Genomic DNA, 19,501 nt, shown 5'->3' with positions numbered 1-19,501 from the left:
GTGGAAAATCTTACTAAAAACATCTTCAACATAACTCTTGAAGGCAATAGATCAAGCCAAAGTTCCAATACAATTTCATGATGATCGATGTAAATTGAAGGTTTTGTAAATGGAGGTGTAAACTTTTGAGAAAGACTTACAATCTTAAAAACAAAAACTCTTTATCCTTGCACATTTAATATTTGTAATAGATTAGTAGTGTATGTATTATTTTTTTTATTAGGCTTTTATTTTCGAGTGTAGATATAGTACTTGAACGAGAAATGTTTTAATGTTTTGAAGTAATATTTATGTGGCAATGTGTGGTATGTGCAAATTTTAAAAAAATATATTTTTTTCTTAACGGGTCATAACGGGTGTGACACGATACGACTCGTTAAGATAACAGGTGTTACACGAAAACGACACGAACACGATAGACACGACCCGTTTGCCAGTCCTAGCTATAATGGACATATAAGCGTGTTGTGCTCTTTTTCCCTTCAACCAAATTTTTATCCCATTGGGTTGTCCTATCAAGATTTTAGCGAGGCAATATTATACGTGCCCAACACCATGCCAATATTTCATAATCGTGGTGCCTGATTTCTAGTTCGCTTAGGTGTTTTCCCACTGGGTTTTCCAAGTAAGGTTTGTCGAGGCAACTACCATTGGTTGGTGAACACCCAAGGGGAGTGTTATTAACAATATTTATTATGTTGTTCAGTTCTGGGTCAAATATGTAATATCTTAATAGTTGAACACCTTTCTATGTAAATCTTACGCCAATAAATAGGCACTCTAATGAGAAAGGAGACACACCTTGATTTCTCCTCAACTTGCTCACTTGTCTCTTTGTATTCTCTCTTACTCTCTATTTTATTTCCAACAATATATGAATTATAAAGTACTAGATCATGTTGTAAATATGGGGAACAAGGATATAATGAGTGTTCATACAAGTATCTAACAAGTCTCCTACAATTTATTGAAAAGATAAAATGTAAGATGAAAGATATCTATGCTCGCCAAGGCGGGCTAGGCGGCTTAGGTAACTGGACGGGCATCTAGGAAGATCTAGGCGCCCTTTCTTATTTTTATAAATAGATAGGGATTAATCGTGGCAGTGGTCAACCACCTAGCGCCTAGGCATCCCTAAGAGGTGGCTACAGAGCATGAATAGAGTTGATTATTTTGAGATCCTCCCTAAATTATAGCTAGGAGCTCATTTAAGGAGCCCAAATGCTCTTATGTTTTACTATTATTGTTATTCTCTGCAGCTTACTGGGTTCCTTCACCAACCTAGTACACCGTTTCACGGTATAGGGGTTTAATTCAGCACTCTTGGGGATGAGTGTTTGAACAATAATGACCCCAATTCTAAGCACTCTCACTGCATAGAATTTTCCTCAAATATAAATATAGACAGAAAACAACCCAATCTCCGAGATTACGAACCATTCTCCGGTCGAATGAACCTTGGTCTAACACAATTTGTCTCAATACAAGTTGCAAACACAAAAGGTATAATAAGATGGTTCGTGTTTAGTTGTCTTACAGATAAAAGCTTATTCAACAGTAATGTTCAAAAACTGGACAACGAACCTAAACACAAGTAACGTGAGATGGAATGGTTCATCTATTGCCAATTCTCGTTTTTTTATTGGTTTTGCACTATAAACAGACCTAAAATCTGTTGAAAAACCTATATTCGTATCCTTATTGAGATCAAGTGACGGCGATTGACTCACATTTTAGGTTCTTTGGCTGTGATGGACAAATTAACTAGCATGATCATGCCTTCCAGCCATAACGTACGTTTATTCTCTGCCTACAATCCATTCCAAGTACCTCTCCACAGCTTCCAGTCCACACAGCTCCTTCACAACAGGCATGGTAGCAGGAACATCTAACTGGAATATTGATGCCGATCCATCTAGGCCGCCCCACTGAAGAAGCTGTTTTCTTGATTCTTTAATGGCAGCCCTTGTAGCGCAGTGAACAGAAACCGCAAGAAGTAATGGTGGCTCACCAGAAGCTGCGCAAACGATTTTCAATGTGTGAGTTTCACACAACACTTTTCAAATTTTATGATGAAACATGCTCTTCTTTAATTGAAATGTTCATACTAACATAAAATTTTCAGCTTTCCAATTTATGTAATAACACAAAATTTTCGACTCTTCAATTTTTGTATCAACATAATCTCAATTTTTTCAAAATTCGCCTACTTTTAATCACACAAAATACTTTTCTGGTATCAGTTGTAGTTGGGATAAGTAGAAGTATGCAAGGAACGGCATGGCAGACCTTTTGAAGAGAGCACGTGTTTTTTATGATGTCCACTGTTCAATACTTCAACATTGAACTGTTTGGGTATGGTGTCCACCGTAGGAATCTTATATGTCCATGTACCTTCTGAAATCACCAACCCATCAGAGTTTTCCGAGTATTCTTCAAGCATGAAAAACCCAATACCCTGAACAAAAGAACCTTCGATCTGCAAGAAACATGTAATGTCAAACTTAACTAAACCACATTAACTACGTGCCAGTGAACTGGCATTAGGGATCTTAACAGATTGTAGAAAAGTTGAAAACTAGGATTCTTATTCCAAAGATGACTAGATGATGAAAATGCTACACTTCTTCGAACAGAGAAAGCCTAAAGACGCTAAAGAATGAAAGTACCTAAAAATTTATAAAATAAACCGAACTACTAACTTTTCTTACAATGGAATTTGAAAAATTCTCCAAGGCAGAACCTACTGATTAGCGATGCAAAAAACAAAATCTAGGTAGAGCTTAATTAAAAGAAAATGCAAAAAATAAAAAAATGTATGTAAACATTATAAAAATCTGAGTAGCAAGTTCAATCATGCTAACCTGTCCTAAATCCACAGCAGGGTTGAGACTCTGACCACAATCGTAGATAATATCCGATCGCAGAATTGTGGTTTGTCCAGTCAGAACGTTTACCTCCACCTGTGATCAAGTAGTTTCAATGTTATTAATCTATAAATTTTAAATGAGAAAAAACTGGTCTCTATGACTGTGACGTTGCACTATGATTTGCTCTGCATTATGTAAATCTGCATCTTGCCGAAAATTCAACAATACACATGAATGAAAATGAAGGAGTAAGACGGTCAACACAAACTTGCCTCACTCACAGCAGCACCATAGTTAAGGTATGCCCTGGAAGCAGAATCAGGGACATAATAAGAACTTGCTGATAAGTTCACATCTTGCAAGGATGCCTGCATTTTGACAGAAGAAATATAAACTGCAACAACTACATCAAATTTGGGAATAAAGAAAAATGCAAGTTAAAGAGAGTTTTATTTATTTTTTATTTTTTATTTATTTTTTATTTGATTTTTATTTTTGTTTGATATATATTTCTTGGAGAGAGTTTGGTGTTTCAGTGGCCTTCAAAAGCTATAAGGAGAAGCCACTGGGAAGTAGGGCAAGCTTGAAAGTTTGATAACTCATTAAGTTTTATTTGTACTCATAAGAAAATTGTGTCTCAATGTCAATTATTCTGTCTGGGGTTGAGTTTCTTGGGTTCTTCCAGATTCAGTGTGTGAACTATTGGAGCGCCATGGCATGGATTTGAAACAAATCAATAAGTTAATGAAATGTTTCAAAAGAAAAAAATGATGCATCAATAATTTCATGGTGATTGCTATTTTTGCTCCTCTGGGACACTGCAAATAACATGCTATTATGGTAGTGTTATTTGCATTCCAACAAAGGAGCACACGAGTGAAATAAGCCCTCCCCTCAATCCAAATAGAATACCTGCTGAATAAGAGTCTCCCAGTTAATAGAGCCCATTTGCTCCTTCAATCTCCCCTTGAGAGTAGCTAACCTCTCAACCAAAATATTACAGCAAAGTCTAACTGCCTCACAGCTTGTCTCAGATGTAGTGCTCCCAGCAGTCATTCCCCCTTGAATTAAGCTCAATGTATCTGATTGCACCACACGTATTTTATCCAAGAAATCTCCACTACCATCACATTGAATCGAACCAAGAGCAAAAGCTGTCACCTGTTTTACCTTCGTCCAGAGTCCCTGACCCAGTTCAACTCCTCCAACTTCAACAACAACAGACCCATCACTTAAAATGCCTACTTTTCCCGGAGTTGGCCTCAATGACACTTCATACAATATCGGTACTCGAGAAATTCCTCTTTTCTGCCATTTATTACACCTATTAAATTCTTTTACAATCTCAGTCCTTGGGTTAAAGCTTGAAGACATGGACAACTTGTTCCATATCAATGGTAAAGTATACTCCAGGGGTTCACCAGCGCTCTGCTTGTGAAACAAATCAAGGCTGTGAGATGTGTGAAGATTAACGCTTCTCACAGAATCTACTTCTATAGAAAGGATGGATGCTACATGTTCAAGTACAGCTTCAGCGATAAATGACCCCTGCACCTCCCCAGGGGCCCGCATAGCAGACCTACTTGGAGTGTTTGTTTTGCACACCTTGATATCGAAAGCCAGAGCACCCCAGTCATACTTCTTAAGTGCAGTCACAATACTTTTTGGCAATAATGGACTAAAGTCTATGGAAATCCCTGCATTTATCAATATCTCAAGTTCTAAAGCTGTAATCTTCCCATCAGACTTGAATCCCACACTGTAAGTTATCTTCATGGGATGCCTTCCTCCAGCCATTATCATATCAGTCTTGCGATTGAGATATATCCGTACAGGTCTATGTAATTTGTGTGCTGCAAGAGCACATGCAGTTGCGACCTAAACATCAGAATTGCAGCAGCTTTATATTCTATTGAGCATTGGGAATCAAGTACTCAAAAAACCATAAACATAGCAAGTGATATATACATACATATATATATATATATATATATGCACGTATATATTATGTGTGTGTGAGTGTGTCTGGTGTCTGCACGCATGTGTAAGATAAAGTTTATTGGTTTACTATTGATCCTGAAGAATCGTAATTTATCAGGATACACACCAGCAATCATTTATATTCTAGTAGGCCTCTCACCACCGCTAAAGAATACAACACCCTCTCCCCACCACTAGAAAGCTCAAGATCTGAAATTTATAAAAAAGTTGGAGGTTTAGAGTAGTATGATCAGAATGATATGCATCGAAGGTCTCCAACTCTAGTAGCACATAGAACAATTTGATTTACCACTATTCCCAGAACTGACACTAAATGCTAACTATTGCTTTATTTTCTAAAACTTCGCCTCACGTGTACACCTCTCTGCACCACTAGAGAGCCAAGACATTATATTCAACAAACATTTTTTAACATGAACGTTATTGATCATTTTAAAATCATACAGAGTTCAACATTCGCAGGGAGGTTGTAGTTGCAGGATCCTAAGATCTCCCACTTGACACCATGATCAAGTTTTATTGGTGCGCTGGTAAAAAACTTATATGGGTCAGAATCAAATATCATTTTATATATGAACTATATATCTACATCTATGTGTATGTGTATATATAAGGGCTTGGTTGGAAGTTCTTTGGTTAAAAAACCTCCTACACTCATTCCCAACTTATGTCTAAATTTCTAGGTGCATAATGAGACTACACCAGTACGTTTCTCTTAATCTGCATTTGTGTACTCTCCACATGCAGGATAGGAGTTGTATGTGCGCAGAATGTTAGCTTAATACACAATGTTGGCCCGCTTCCTAGCAGCTTAAGTTTTTGGGTTCCATTCATTGTCTAACAGAAATATTATATTCATGTTCACTGTGATAACAAGTGCTTAATCTACAGTTAAACGGACAATCTCGTCCACGATTAGATAGACAGTAATAAAGAAGGAATATAGAGATTTATGTAGGTATTATACTCACAGGCATTGATTGCATGGCCTTTCCACCAAAGCCCCCTCCGACCCTTCTTGTAATTACACGAATATTATTTTCAGGAATACCAAGACATTTTGCAATTGTAGTGTGTGCATACTCAGGCACTTGACTTGAAGTGTAAACCACCATGCAGTTGTCTTCATCTGGTACAGCAAGGGCTGTTTGTGTCTCCATGTAGAAATAGTATTGTGAACGAAGTTTGATCTGAAAGCAAGATATGCATGGATTTGTAAGTTAGTGGGCGGTTCTACTTGAAAACCAAGCCAACATTCTCTTATACTCGTATTTTCTCCCATTTCACAAGTCCTTTCTATGTATATAAATAAAACCAAGGAACAAAGTTGAATATCCAAAATCCAAATTACTGGAACATAGAAAAGTACAAAAAGGGCAGAACATTAGTGTGGGAAGGAGACCGGGAAACAAAGAAAGAATGTCATATTGATTTCAAGTACCTCAGCGGAAATAATCTTGTGATCAGCTGCAGCCATTCCATTTGATATGTCACCGACCTGTTTCGGATACAAGAAAGGAGGGACCTCAAAAAAACTTGCTCTCTTAACTGCCTCTTCGACTGATAAGATAGGTGGATCTACATCTTCCATGTTATAATCAACCACCGCAAAGTTTGTAGCCATATCTGCATGTTTCTGCGTATCTGCTACCTACAAAACTTTCTTTTGATGAGTAAACTGACACACATCCAAAGAAAGGAGAAAAATTATGCGTATAGTCTACAATTATGGATAACGATTGGCATTCATCCCAACTAAGATCGTTAGATATAGTCACAAGATTGTTGAATTACCATGAAAGCAAGACGCTGACCAGCCCATTCTGTAAGATCATTAGCAAACAGAGGTTCTGTACCAAGAAAATTCTTAGACCCAATGTTCTCCCCAGACTTGGGAATATCTTTGAAAGATATCAGTGCAGTAACTCCTGGATGTGATTTAGGTTCAAATTTTATTCCCTTCACTCTAGCCAAAGGCTTTGTACTATAAATGAACGCTCCATGTAAGCAATTTTTCGGAGATGGAATGTCGTCTACATAGACTGCCTCACCTACAAATTGACGGTCATGAATGAGATAAGTACTTTTGTGTCACGAGCTAGAAGCACTCAAGAAGATATATAAAAAAATGGAAAAGATACATAGTCAGTTGAAACAAAAGAATTATAGAAGAAACAATTAACACTGAAGTTGTAGCACACCCACTGTTTTGTGAAAACAGTCAATAACTATTACAAACGAGGAAACAAAACAAATTAAAACAAAAAAAGACAAAAGGTCAACGAAAGCTTGGTGCCATAAAGATACAAAGAGAATCATTTGAAACATGATCTGTTAAGAAATTATCTCTCTCTCTCTCTCTCTCTCTCTCTCCAGGGAAAGCAAGAGAGCAAAAGAGTGAGAGACAGCGGGAGGACACAATACTATATAGCAGGTGAACAAATTGCCCACAACTGGTCATCACTTTGTATTTTGTCAATTTTGGTTTCATTATGATTTTGTTTCTTATATAAAAGAATGATCTCAAAAGATGGAAAATGAGACCTTTCTATAAGCATATTATAAGTATATAATTCAAACTCCCACCTACTTTTAGGTATTTAACATGACCGGCCTGCGGGAAAAAAACAAGAACCTGTCATTCTAATCCTAAACATAATTGTTAACGAATAAATCATACTACAATTTTCTCAACTAGATAAAAGGGAACATTTTGGAGCAGAGAACAGGCCTGCAAACTAAGTCCAATACCAAAAAAAAGAGACAATGATCCTCACTTTGTTTAACTTGGGTCTCACACTATGGTTTGAAGGGAAAGAAAGCTAAGTTTATGTGGGGCTCACACTATGGTTTGAAGGGAAAGAAAGCTAGGGTTATGGGGGGCACTATGATCCTCACCTTGTTTTGGGTGGTTTGGATGAAGAGGAAAAGAAGGATTTTTGAAGATTTCGTGGGAGCTATTGGAAAGCTGCTATCTCTTGGTTCGTTAGCAGTTTTTAGAGTTTGGTTGTTTTTTTTTTTTTTTCATTTTGTTCGGGCTGTAGCGTGCTAGCCCTCCCTCCCACCACTCATAAAAAAATAAAAGGATGCTTAGTAATTAGACATCCATATAATCATGTATGTGAAGGATAACTAACCTGAAGCTTGTAGGAGACCTCCAGATTTTGTAATTGGTTTACCAACCGGATCATACTCTGTACTTAATTCAATCACCTGTTTACCAGATGACAGAACAGTTCTCATCTTATCGGTAGCACTTTTGTTCCTTTTTAACTTGGAAGCATCGGCCAACAAAGTATTTCCCAAGAATCCTTTGCAACTTTCACTGTCAATTAAGGGGCTAAAGAACTCGAAAAGAAAACCGGCAGCCAAGCTTGACCTGTAAGCAGGGCTCGTAGTTCCTTCTTCAGGAACCACAACATCCCTAACTAATTTAATAGCGTCATATAGAACACCAGGACTCAGCACTTTTCCAGTTAAAAATTCCTCGACCTTTCTTGCTCTAATTGCATGTTTAGTTCCATAAGCACCAAAAGCCAGACGACAATGATCCACCATAATTCCATTGGAAATCTTACCGAACGAAACCTCTGCTAGGAAGGCAGCATTTAAATAAGCTAATGCCCTTCCTAGGGGTCTTGGTGCAGCTCGATAGGTTTCAAACAGCAACATGGTGTTGGTTTCTGGAGAAACTTTTCTAACTGCTTCCATATTTGGGATTTTAACACTTAAAAGTACACTTTTCGGATCCAATGGAGGCCTTTTCAGAAAATCCTCTAACATAACCGTTTCAGATCTAGCACCATTCATTATATCTACTTCTGAATCCACAGCAAGAAGTATTGTAGCAATATCTGAAGGAAAACATTTTCTCTGTGCCATCACCAAATTCCCTCCTATACTACCTGTATTTCTGATGAACCCTGAAGCAATTTTCTCCATATGATTGGCAATTTTTTTTGAAACATCACCACCTCTTGATGGAGATCCACCGTTGTCTTTCTTCTTCAAAGACTCAATAACTTTAGAGATTGTTACAGTTGCTCCGAACTCAACCCCCACAGGGTCCTTCTTAACCATTGATAATTCAGGAACACATCTGAGATCAATGTATCTGTCATAGCGCTTTAGCTCCTTGTAATAGCCCGTCCCTGTGTTTCCAACAACTAATTTCATCTCGTTTGCATTATCAAAATCATTATCTTTCAATAAGTTTTGAAGCTCCTCAACTCTGACAGGATTGTACCAACCATATCTCGCAGGATCCAAAGACATGGAAGAACAAATTTCTTTTTTTAAGAAGTCCGGAAATGTACAGATGTCACCATTACGGTTATATAGAGGCAAACTCTTTACTTTTACTTCCTTACTATCTCCCTTTTTCCAAAAGGAGTTGAATCCCAAATCCTCCATGTCAACATCAGATGCGAAACTCTTGCAGGCATCAGCAATTGGTCGATACCCAGTACATCGACAGAGGTTACCTGCAATAGACTTTTCAGCTTCGGAAACAGAAAGCTTGGAGAACCCAGGAGGGGGATCAGGTCTATTCGCCTTTTCAGCATTGACAAGAGCTCCAAAGAGTGAAACACACATGCCAGGAGTACAAAAGCCGCATTGAGAAGCATGGAAACCAGCAAACCTTTGGTGAATTGGGTGGAACCCGTCTTTGATATTTCCAAGGCCTTCGGATGTTGTAATTGAACATCCATTTATACTGCAAAGCAGAGTGAGACATGAACTTGCAGTAAAATCTTTCACTTCGTCGACAACAGGGTCGTACTTGGACAGTAGCACAACACAAGCACCGCAACCACCTGCACCCGATTTTTATAAGTGCATATCATAAAACGTGTCCAAAGATTTATAGTAAGAAGTAGTTTTCCTTGAAAATTTTGAAACCCAAACTACAATCTCATTTAATATGATCACTGCAGAAAAAACACCTTAAATTACAGACATTTCGTCACAAAAAGAAACCTCTTTAAGCATCAGTTGGTCACCTCGGAAGCGAGGTGAGTACTAGTTTCGTTTTCTGAATTACTTTATTTTGCAACAATTTTTCAGGATGCTAAACCAAAAATTCAGAATTCTTTATATGAGAAACACAAAGTTTGATCATAATTGAAAAAAGTTGAGATTCTACCATCAAATCAATTGACAATATAGAGAGTAGTCCAACCTCTAATAAGCTCATACAAGGTCCATTCTCCCATCAATGTGGGACTCATTCTCAATACACGCCCCTCACGTGTGGCAAAAAATTTTCGAGCCGAACACGTGGACAACATAATGAGGTGACGTGGAGCTCATTCTCAACACGCCTCCTCACGTGTGGTGAATTTTTCGAGCCTAACACGTGGACAACATAACAGGGTGACCTGGAGCACATGTGGTCGTTTGGCTTCACACGTGTGACAACCTGCTCTAGTACCATAAAGAAAGTTGAGGTTCCACCATAAAACCAATTGGCAATATGGAGAATAGTCCAACCTCTTAGACCATCTCCAACCCTTAGGCTAAGACCTAAAATTTTTTGCCCAGAAACAGTTTTTTCTCTGGAACCATTCTGGGTTAAATTTTCCCAGATTATTCAAGAATGAATTTAGGCTAATTTTTTTTTTCTTAAAGCAACTTTTTAAAAGAAAAAAAAATTATGTAGACTATTCTAATTTTATTTTATGAACATTTTAACCTAAAAATATTTAGATTCCGACAAATATTGAAAAATCACTAACCGACACCATGAAACTCGTGAAACACTATGAAAGAATATGAAACACATAAAAGAATTTTTTTTTAATTACTTTAGCTATTGGATTTAAATTTGGACCGTTAGATATTTTTTTTACGGTTGAATTTTATCAAATTATATCTTAACTGTTGGATTCAATGAATTTATAAATATAAAACCAAAAATAATATACATATATGGTGGACTAGCAACACTCAATTTTTCTTTCATAGCAACACGCAATATTAGCTCCTACTCATTTTCAACAATAGCATGCAACACGCAATTTTTCAACAATAGCATGCAACACGCAATTTTTCTTTCATAGCAACACGCAATTTTAGCAACACGCAATTTTTCTTTCATAGCACGTACGACTAAGTCGTCCAAAAATCCACAAATGATACTCATCAATCATCATGTTTATAATATACATCAAAAAGCCACAGAAATTCATGATCATACACGCAGAGCACAGTCAAAGTTAGAGAGAGAGACCTTCACCGCAGCTGAGCTTGACACTTTTGAATCTCGTCTGAGAACGCAAGAAGGCGAGCAGAGTGGTTGAAGGATCAACGGTCGGGAGCTCAAACCTCTCTCCGTTAACTGCAAAAACTAGGCTGCCACCGCTTCCTGCCGCTGCGTCTCTTTCGTTGGCCATTTCTGTGAGCAAAGCGAGAGGAACCCAGCTGCTGTTTCAGAGGCAATGCTACTCAGCTACAAATTCATATATCGAAATTAAACTAACCCAACAACCACTCCAATAACAATGAAAAAGAAAGAAACAAAACGACGATTTGAAAAGTAATAACGGCATATTTTATTTTCAGAAGAACTTCATTTACTGACGGCACCTGTATTTTAATGCAAGTATCGCATTCACATGGTCCTTTGAATTTAGGAGTGAAGATCACAATTTTGACTTTCCTTCTTTTTTGTGATTGGTAAAGGACGAGAATGTTCTTCCAATTTTTTTTGAGATTCGGGTATCATTTAATCGTGTTCGTTCATTATATATCGTGTGATCAATTTTCATTAAGTATTATTTATATTTAATTTTAAATTTAAAATTTAAAATAATTTTTAATTAAATGATGTACGATAAACAAATTCAATTAATTAATCCTTCGGATTTTCACAAAGAAAATCCAAAGAGAATAGTATACCATTGGTAAAAACTAAAAAGCTGACCGTCTGACAAAAAACAAAATGAAAAAATTAAATACTCAATCGTCTTTCAGAATATTTGGTTTTTTGTGTTTTAATTAGGCTTATTATATTAATTCGACAGTATAAAGTATTGCCCTTCAGATGCACACTAAATGATATTTTATGCATCACATATCATACTCATACACCTCACCATTATCATCAAATTTTAGAACATGATTATGTGAAAAAGCATCACCATTATCTTCTTTGAGAAAGAAGGTGAGGATTGTAATTTGACACCAATGAAGTTTAACCTTTATCCACCTCTAACGGTACATTTTGAATAAGGCGAAGCTTCGAAGTTCTATTCATCAAAAATAATTTTTTTCAATCAATGTGTTTGTAGTTTCATTAGTTAGACTTTTGTTCTATAATGGAGAGTGAGAATGGTTTAGAGAGTTAAAGAAGATAAATAATTTTGTGAAATACATGTTAAAAGTGATTTGGGATGTATTTAGTATTTTTTTTTAAAGGAAAACTAATGAAAATGACTTGAAAACTTTGAGTTTTAACGATCAGGACAAAATAAAGGGTAAAGTAAATAGTATCATGTTTAACTTTTTAGTGTAAAAATGTGGTTTTTCATTAAAGTGAACAGTACCATGGGCTTTTCGTTAAAACTCCCTTTTTTTAAACCTTATAAGGTGGAAATTGTCATTGCATATTAGACCTACTCCAACCCTTGTAGTAAAACTCAAATTTTAGGTCCTGAACTTAACAACTTGCTCTAATTCTTAGGGCAAATATGAGTTTTAACCCAAAACTCATTTATGGAACAAATTTAGATTAAGACTAGAAAATGTGTCCGCGCGTTGCTACGGGACTTGAATGCATCACCTTGAATTGCATGAATATTATACATTTTACCTGAATAAATTTAACACAATCATAAATGAAAAGAGGGATAGGTGAGTGAATGAAGTTAGTAAGATATGCAGCTTCGTTTTTATATACATTCAACTGAGTTGACATGAAAAGTCATTGTACAATGAATAGGACGAAACTGAACGTTTTGGTTCCCTAACCTGAAACCCCTCGTCTCAGGCACCCAACACCTCTCTCCCTCAGAAGATTGAGACTACTTTGTATCAGCAAGGAAACGACAGTATATTACAAAATCAGCAGTTTACAGAGAAATATAAATATTGTTTTCAAGGAATTAATATGATTGCAAATGTAATAGCTCCATACATAGTCAGGTAGGATAGATGATGGAAGACGCACTGAAATTTGAGGTCCATAAGTTGAGAAGAGTCCATAGCATTGATCCATATATGGATAGCTTGCACAAATCTACAATTCAAGCTCCGAACAAAGTATCAATTTATCAGCAATTGTGACATTCATTATTCCTTAAAAAGTTATTGATTCACAAATAAACAAATGAAAGTAATCGGAAAAGAAACGCTTACCACATGCTAGCTGAATCCGAACTCAAAATGACCAAGATATTATCCCAGCAATGATCACAAAGAGATTGCTGCCGGGGACTTCTGTCCATCCCCCTAATATATCCATTAAAAAACGTCAAGAAAAGATTTACGGTAACTGCCCAACTATTATAATTATATGGTTCTATTGGCATATTCGGAATTCAAAATAAAATCTGGCAGTTGTTTGCAATTGTAAAAAATTTCTCTTTACAAAACTACATAAATTGTAATGACCCAAGAAATCAAAATTTGATTAGGCATTAGAAACAATGTTACCTTTTGGAGAAAAGATTGCTCAACCAAACGGAAGCCCAAATTTAAAACAGCAACTGAATGAGAATCTGACGTTATAAAATTCGTAAGAAGTGTGTAGTGCGTCTAATTTAAAAAGTCTCTCACGCATATGTAATTGCATGTAGGGCACCAGATTTATACGGAAAAAAAAAAAAACCTTGATACCAAAGGACTGCAAAGGATTGCTTTGTCATAGAAAGTAAAAGAATAAATTGAATCAACTGAACATGCTTCTTGCCAACCAACAAAGTAAAACACGGGGCAACAAAATCACAAATCAACATAGGCATCTCTTAAGAATTTAAATAACCAAGATTTCGATGAACTGATTGTAATCATTTGTGCATAGATATGTCACTATTTACATAAAACACATGAAGGACAATCAGTTTAGAGTTTCAAAATATAAAATATTAAAATTTCCATAAAAGATAAGCATTGGGAAACAAAGTTGGCATCTCACCTTCCACAATAGGTCAACAAATCCTTTGATTACGCTTTAGCTTCTTGTTTAACTGAAAACACAAATTCATTGTTCAGAATATCATAATTTCATGGAATGGTTCACCTTTGAATCAAGAACTCCCTTGTTTTATGTATGGTACTGATAATCAACTCATAATATTGGATCTCAATTTATTTCAAACTTTTATGCATTTTTTACCATTCTAGGATCCATTTAGGCAATCTCTTAGACCATTAGTTTGTTCCATTTGACTAAAATTAAAAACAGCACATCCGCTTGCTGCTTAGTGACTTGATAAGCCAGTCACAAAGATAACATGTAGAATACAAATATGGATCAGGAAAAAACAACAGCTATAGAATTGATTATATAGAAGAAAAATACATACTTATTGTGAGGTTATCCCAGCTATCCACTATGACCCAATATATATAGCAAGTAAAAACTATGGCAGCAAAGATCTCACGTATATAAATCTTACATAAACTTTGTTTTTGTACAGTGTCTTCTCCCTTCAATGACAGTTTGTTTCTTATCCAGAAAAATAAAATGAGCAGGTTAATGATACTCACATGTGCAACAGAATGCTAATCCTATGGTCTATAAAGTTAACTGAGTTTTTTAGTGTAAAATCCCTAATTTCACTGCATTTCGATTGATCACAGTTCGTGACTTGTTAAACTTGATATATCCTTGGACATTTTGGGAACTTGATAGCTTAAATTTTCTTTAGTCACAGATGTGCTCATAAAAGCAAATTACAGCGACCCAATCTATACTAAAAACTTGGAGAAGGGACTCAATTAGTCAACGAACAGGTGCCTCACCTTTCATGTTAAAGACCAAAGAGAGAAAACCAAGCCGAACTCTTCAAAATTCATTGGCACACATGCATCATCGGCTCAATTGAATGTATAATGCATACTTAGATACAACCATTCAAACAATTGTTATAGATTGACATAAGCCTCCAAACTTCAAAAAAATTGAAACCTTAAAAAAGCAAAACCTTTTTTCCTTCATATTTGAACTGTTTCGATTAGCTTATCTCTCTATCACTTGATTCATTATTTCTAAAGGAAGTTATAATCACTACCAAAACAGCTTAATAACAGTTGATTGTCTCTAAAAAAAAAAAAGAGGGAAAATATGAAATACCAACTGTAGTCAAAATCCCAAATGTGTAACACATGGTTCTAATCTAAACCCTGATTCTAAAATTTAGAATTGGACACAAAAATGAAAATTGGAATGATTAGCATGGAAATGAGAAGGGAGAAGGTCTTCCTTACCAACGACGATGAAATCCAACTACTATTTCAAGCTCCCTTAATCATAACCTGTAGGAAAATATCAAGCCCAAACATAAGTTCAATCCGAATTCAATATAATCAAACACAAAAAAAATACCAAAATTATAAATAAATAAAAAACTAAACTAAACTATAAAATTAAACTTTCAACTAAATACCCCAAAATTTAAATTACTTACCAGTAACAGATTTCTCTGAGTAATCAACTTCTCGATTATGGTCATCGATCACAACATTCTCCAAAACTGACAAACACTTGCAACCATATTTGATAAGAATTTGAAATATCACTCCAATCATGACACAGAACATAAACATTTCGCGCTAACTGTCATTTTTAAAGTAGAATGTTCAATTAAATCATGATGTTAAGTACCAGTCCCAAATTTGATAGCATTCCAAATATCTGGTTCCCAGTTCTTTGACAAATCAATGCACTTGGCATAGCAACCACCTTCAATGTTTGACACACCATTGTTGCTCCAGCAGTGCTCATCAAATCCAATTAGATACCGATTATGATCCGTAGACAGAGTCGTCTTCCCAGTGCCTGCAACAAACATCCTAGGATCAGTTACACAAACACAAAAGAAACTGAAACATAAAAGATTGATGTATCATCGCCAATTGATCATTGCACACATAAAATTATCATGATTCATACCTCTGCGTCGATATGGAATTTTATAAACTGGACAAATGGAACCCGATTTCATTGACTTCACGGTGCAAATGCTGTAAAAAATAAGCAAACACTGGCAATATGATCAAGCACATTCCAAGTATTAATACATCAAAATAAAACCTAACATTCATATGCGAATAATAATGAAGGTAGAGATTACTTGCAGAAGAGATGATTGCAATTGAGTGAATCCGCAGAACTCAGTAGACTCAAACTGCAAAACAGATAGGGAAAAATCAAACCCATTAACAGAGTGAAGAGAAATTTTAAATCTTTAAATGAATTCTAGACAAAATCATGTAAAGGGTCTGTTTTGGCTACCGAGAAACTTAGTATACATTTGAATATTATAACATTTTAATACAAAAATTTAGCTTTATTCAGATGGGAGAGATCAAAGGTTGCATCATTTAGCTTCACATATGGCTACAACACAATTTCAAAAACTCTGTCATCTCAAAGTCACATTCTTTATCAAACTCCCACTCCAGAATCGAACAGAGGTTGATAACGGGCAAAAAGAAATACAAAGTACGAAATATAATCAATATCATCAGTCGAAACTTGGTGCAAAGGGTGAGGGGTCAACCATCTGACTTTTTTCCCCTTAACCTCTACTTGCATGGACAAACAACGGAAGAATTCATACCCAAATAACACAATAACATAAAATGCACAGTTGAAGATTTGATAAGCAGTGTACAGTACATAACCAAACCTGATAATATATGCCTTTAACAGATACAAAGACTTTATGCAATTTATGAGTCCAAGATATGTAAGCTTGTCATTCATGACTCAACCTGGTACGAAAGCAACACCAATATAAAGGGAAGATTCCACGAAACGATTAACTCCTAGAAGTAACTAAGCATCATTTCATACTTCAGAACTCCTTTTTTTAGAAAAATTCAAATATACCTTTCGACCGTTATGAATGCGTTTGACATCAATTCTGTCCTCAATAGCTGAGGCAGTCGTCTATATCTCTAAGTGCATCAACGAATTTTGGATATCTGCAATTCCAAACATACCAAACAACAACTGTCAGAGACCCTACATACAATAACAGACATGCAACTAATTTTTTAACAGTAAGAAAAACCCAACAAACCTCTGCAAAATAATTCTATCTAATTTGTAAGTGGGTCTTCTTTCTTTCAGGAGAGCAGCTCGTTCCTTGTTCTTCTTTGCATCGGCTCTCTTTACTTTTCTTTCGTATGCTTTTATCTCTCTCAACTACTCGAGTAGCGGTTCATGCTGAACGAAAGAAACATCCTTCAAGTAATAATAGGTATGGTGATTTCCTTTCACCTTTTTCTTCAGCTCCCAAGGGAACACGCCCTTTAGAATACACAATTTTCTATAATTTCCAACAACATGCACATATATTAAGCAATCATCAATAATTCAACCGATAAATCCGAATAATGCACAAACCCTAAACCCTAGATTAACATAAATTACATAAATCATGTGAAAATACAGAAATTACAACTTGAATACCAAAGACAGACCTGAAGAGGGGAAGACTGACTTGAAGCTGCTTGACAGCTTGTGACCTGGTGACGTACCTCGCGACATTTCCTTCTTCTTTCCCTACAAATTCAAGGGACAATCAACTGGAAGTGTGAAAAAATGGTGAAATTAAATATTGGAAATTGTTCTTTTAATACTTATGTATATAGGAGAGCTTATCGGAGACGGAGGAGGTGACCTAGAATTTACTGCAGGCCTGTAATGCTTATGCTTCACCGGGGCCTCGATTTGCAGATAGAGGCTTGGCCCAATTGAAACGAAGCACAGCCTCTCTCCCCCTTAAAATCTGAAATCCCCACCCAAAAAACCACGCACGGGCCTTCCTGACGTGAACGGTGGAGTAAGACGACATAGGCGAGAGAAGAGATCGGCGAGGGATCTGAGGGAAATTACAGAGTGAGAAAATTTTTCTTGGGATTTTTATTGTGTCATTTGAGGACTACAACAGTGAAATATAGTGAAAGAATAATTAAGCGCAAGCTGATTGTATGATTGAAGAAATCTCATACCTTCCATAAAAAAAATCAAAGTGAAAACCAGGAAGAGATTGATACCTTACCAAACGTTGGGGGTAGCCCAAGTTGACCGAAATGGACGAAACCTTGCTCGACCTCTCTCTCTGTCCACATGAGAAAACAACATCACCCAAAAGGTCAGAGATTTCCAAAACCAAAAGGAAATTAAGAGAGAGAAATGGAGGAGAGTGAGAGAGAGAGAGAGAGAGATCGGAGTACCGTTAGTTAAATCGTGGACGGCGTCGGTTCTCCGATCACTGTAATCCCTGAAGATCTTTTCGGTCGTTCGCCAACTCGAGCCCATCTCCCTGCTCCTCTCCTTCATCTCACCGAAGCTCTCGAGCTACAGAAATGAAGGCCAGACCCTGCCATTCGTCCCTGAGGCATCCCCTCATCACCGACTCTGTTCGTAACCTGTCAACCCTAAAGAATACACACACCCATGCTTTCCGCTCTGTATCTCTCTCCATGTCCATCTCTCTCTCTAAAATGGGAGAAAATCCCATAGATCCTGGCAGAGGAGCTAGCAAAATCTTTCTCTCACTCAGTCCAAATCCGTAGCTCCCATCCGTCTCTAATCTGTCAGGCCCTGTGTCTCCCTCCTCTGTAGTCTCTTTGTCCCCCTCTCTCCGCTCGCCACAGCGACACCCAGCTGTCTCCGACTAAAAAATGGGAGCCATTATCTCTCTCAAATTCGTCAGCCATGATGTCCCCTTCCCCTCTCTCTCCCCAAGTCAAAGCTGAAATGCAGGCCCTGTGTCTCCCTGCTCTGTAGTCGCTCTGTCCCCCTCTCTCCGCTCGACACAGCGACACCCAGCTGTCTCCGAGTTAAAAATGGGAGTCATCGTCTCTCTCCAATCTGTCAGCCGTGATATCCCCCTCCCCTCTCTCCCCGAGTCAAAAGCTGAAATGCAGCGAACGGTTGAAAATCAGTTCTTAAGCCTAAGTGGCAATTGTGTAAATAAAACGAAAGTGTGTTAAAAGCAACCGGGTGGCAATCCTGTAAATAAACTGAAATGTGGTCCAAAACACTGTTCATTTCTACCGTGCAATTTTGCCTCCTTCTTTAGACTAAAGTAATTCCTCCAGGTTAATGGGGCTGGCCATCATATACATGTATTCTTTTTAATTTTATATTTATAAATTCATTGAATCCAACTGCTAAGATCTAATATAGTCAAATCCAACGATAAAAAAAAAGATCTAACAGTCCAAATTTAAATCTAACAGTTAAAGTAATTAAAAAAAATTATTTCATATGTTTCATATTCCTTCATAGTGTTCCACAATTTTTACGGTGTCGGCTTAGTGATTTTGTCATCCCAATCTGAAATGTCCACTTGGACTCCGAATTAGCTTTGTTGGTCGGCAAAAAAAGGTGATGAAGCCATAAAGTGTAGTGATGTGAAAAAATGTAAATAAATTTAAACCTAAAAGTG

The 19,501-nt window shown here is 36.7% G+C and overlaps 2 protein-coding genes and 1 long non-coding RNA gene across 4 annotated transcripts; all 3 read right to left on the bottom strand.

Moving 5' to 3' along the window:
* Nucleotides 1–1,361: 1,361 nt before the first annotated feature.
* LOC137742705 (indole-3-acetaldehyde oxidase-like) lies at nt 1,362–11,621 on the bottom strand. The gene is made up of 10 exons (XM_068482645.1): nt 11,104–11,621; nt 8,009–9,688; nt 6,666–6,922; nt 6,313–6,522; nt 5,843–6,061; nt 3,783–4,748; nt 3,143–3,238; nt 2,865–2,963; nt 2,290–2,479; nt 1,362–2,017 (listed from the first exon to the last, which is right to left on the bottom strand). The coding sequence occupies exons 1-10, from the start codon at nt 11,264–11,266 to the stop codon at nt 1,800–1,802; spliced, it is 4,098 nt and encodes a 1,365-aa protein (XP_068338746.1). The 5' UTR covers nt 11,267–11,621; the 3' UTR covers nt 1,362–1,799.
* A 1,704-nt stretch (nt 11,622–13,325) lies between these two features.
* Nucleotides 13,326–17,606, bottom strand: LOC137742585 (phosphoenolpyruvate carboxykinase (ATP)-like). 2 transcript variants are annotated; one of them, XM_068482494.1, is made up of 11 exons: nt 17,526–17,606; nt 17,123–17,371; nt 16,930–17,024; nt 16,727–16,811; nt 16,169–16,222; nt 15,988–16,058; nt 15,700–15,873; nt 15,503–15,568; nt 15,303–15,350; nt 14,008–14,059; nt 13,326–13,591 (listed from the first exon to the last, which is right to left on the bottom strand). In XM_068482494.1, the coding sequence occupies exons 4-9, from the start codon at nt 16,801–16,803 to the stop codon at nt 15,340–15,342; spliced, it is 453 nt and encodes a 150-aa protein (XP_068338595.1). In that variant the 5' UTR covers nt 16,804–16,811; nt 16,930–17,024; nt 17,123–17,371; nt 17,526–17,606; the 3' UTR covers nt 13,326–13,591; nt 14,008–14,059; nt 15,303–15,339. The 2 variants fall into 2 exon arrangements, with proteins under 2 accessions (XP_068338595.1, XP_068338596.1); XM_068482495.1 differs by having other exon boundaries at nt 13,326–13,579.
* A 124-nt stretch (nt 17,607–17,730) lies between these two features.
* On the bottom strand, nt 17,731–18,970 carry LOC137742584 (uncharacterized). Its single transcript, XR_011069419.1, has 3 exons — nt 18,282–18,970; nt 18,102–18,166; nt 17,731–17,926 (listed from the first exon to the last, which is right to left on the bottom strand). It is a non-coding gene; the product is annotated as an uncharacterized lncRNA (long non-coding RNA).
* Nucleotides 18,971–19,501: the final 531 nt, after the last annotated feature.

Source organism: Pyrus communis, chromosome 8 (genome assembly GCF_963583255.1).
Source record: "Pyrus communis chromosome 8, drPyrComm1.1, whole genome shotgun sequence".
NCBI lineage: Eukaryota > Viridiplantae > Streptophyta > Magnoliopsida > Rosales > Rosaceae > Pyrus > Pyrus communis.
Note: the sequence above shows the minus strand (reverse complement) of the source record. Positions and strands in the feature narration are given on the sequence as shown.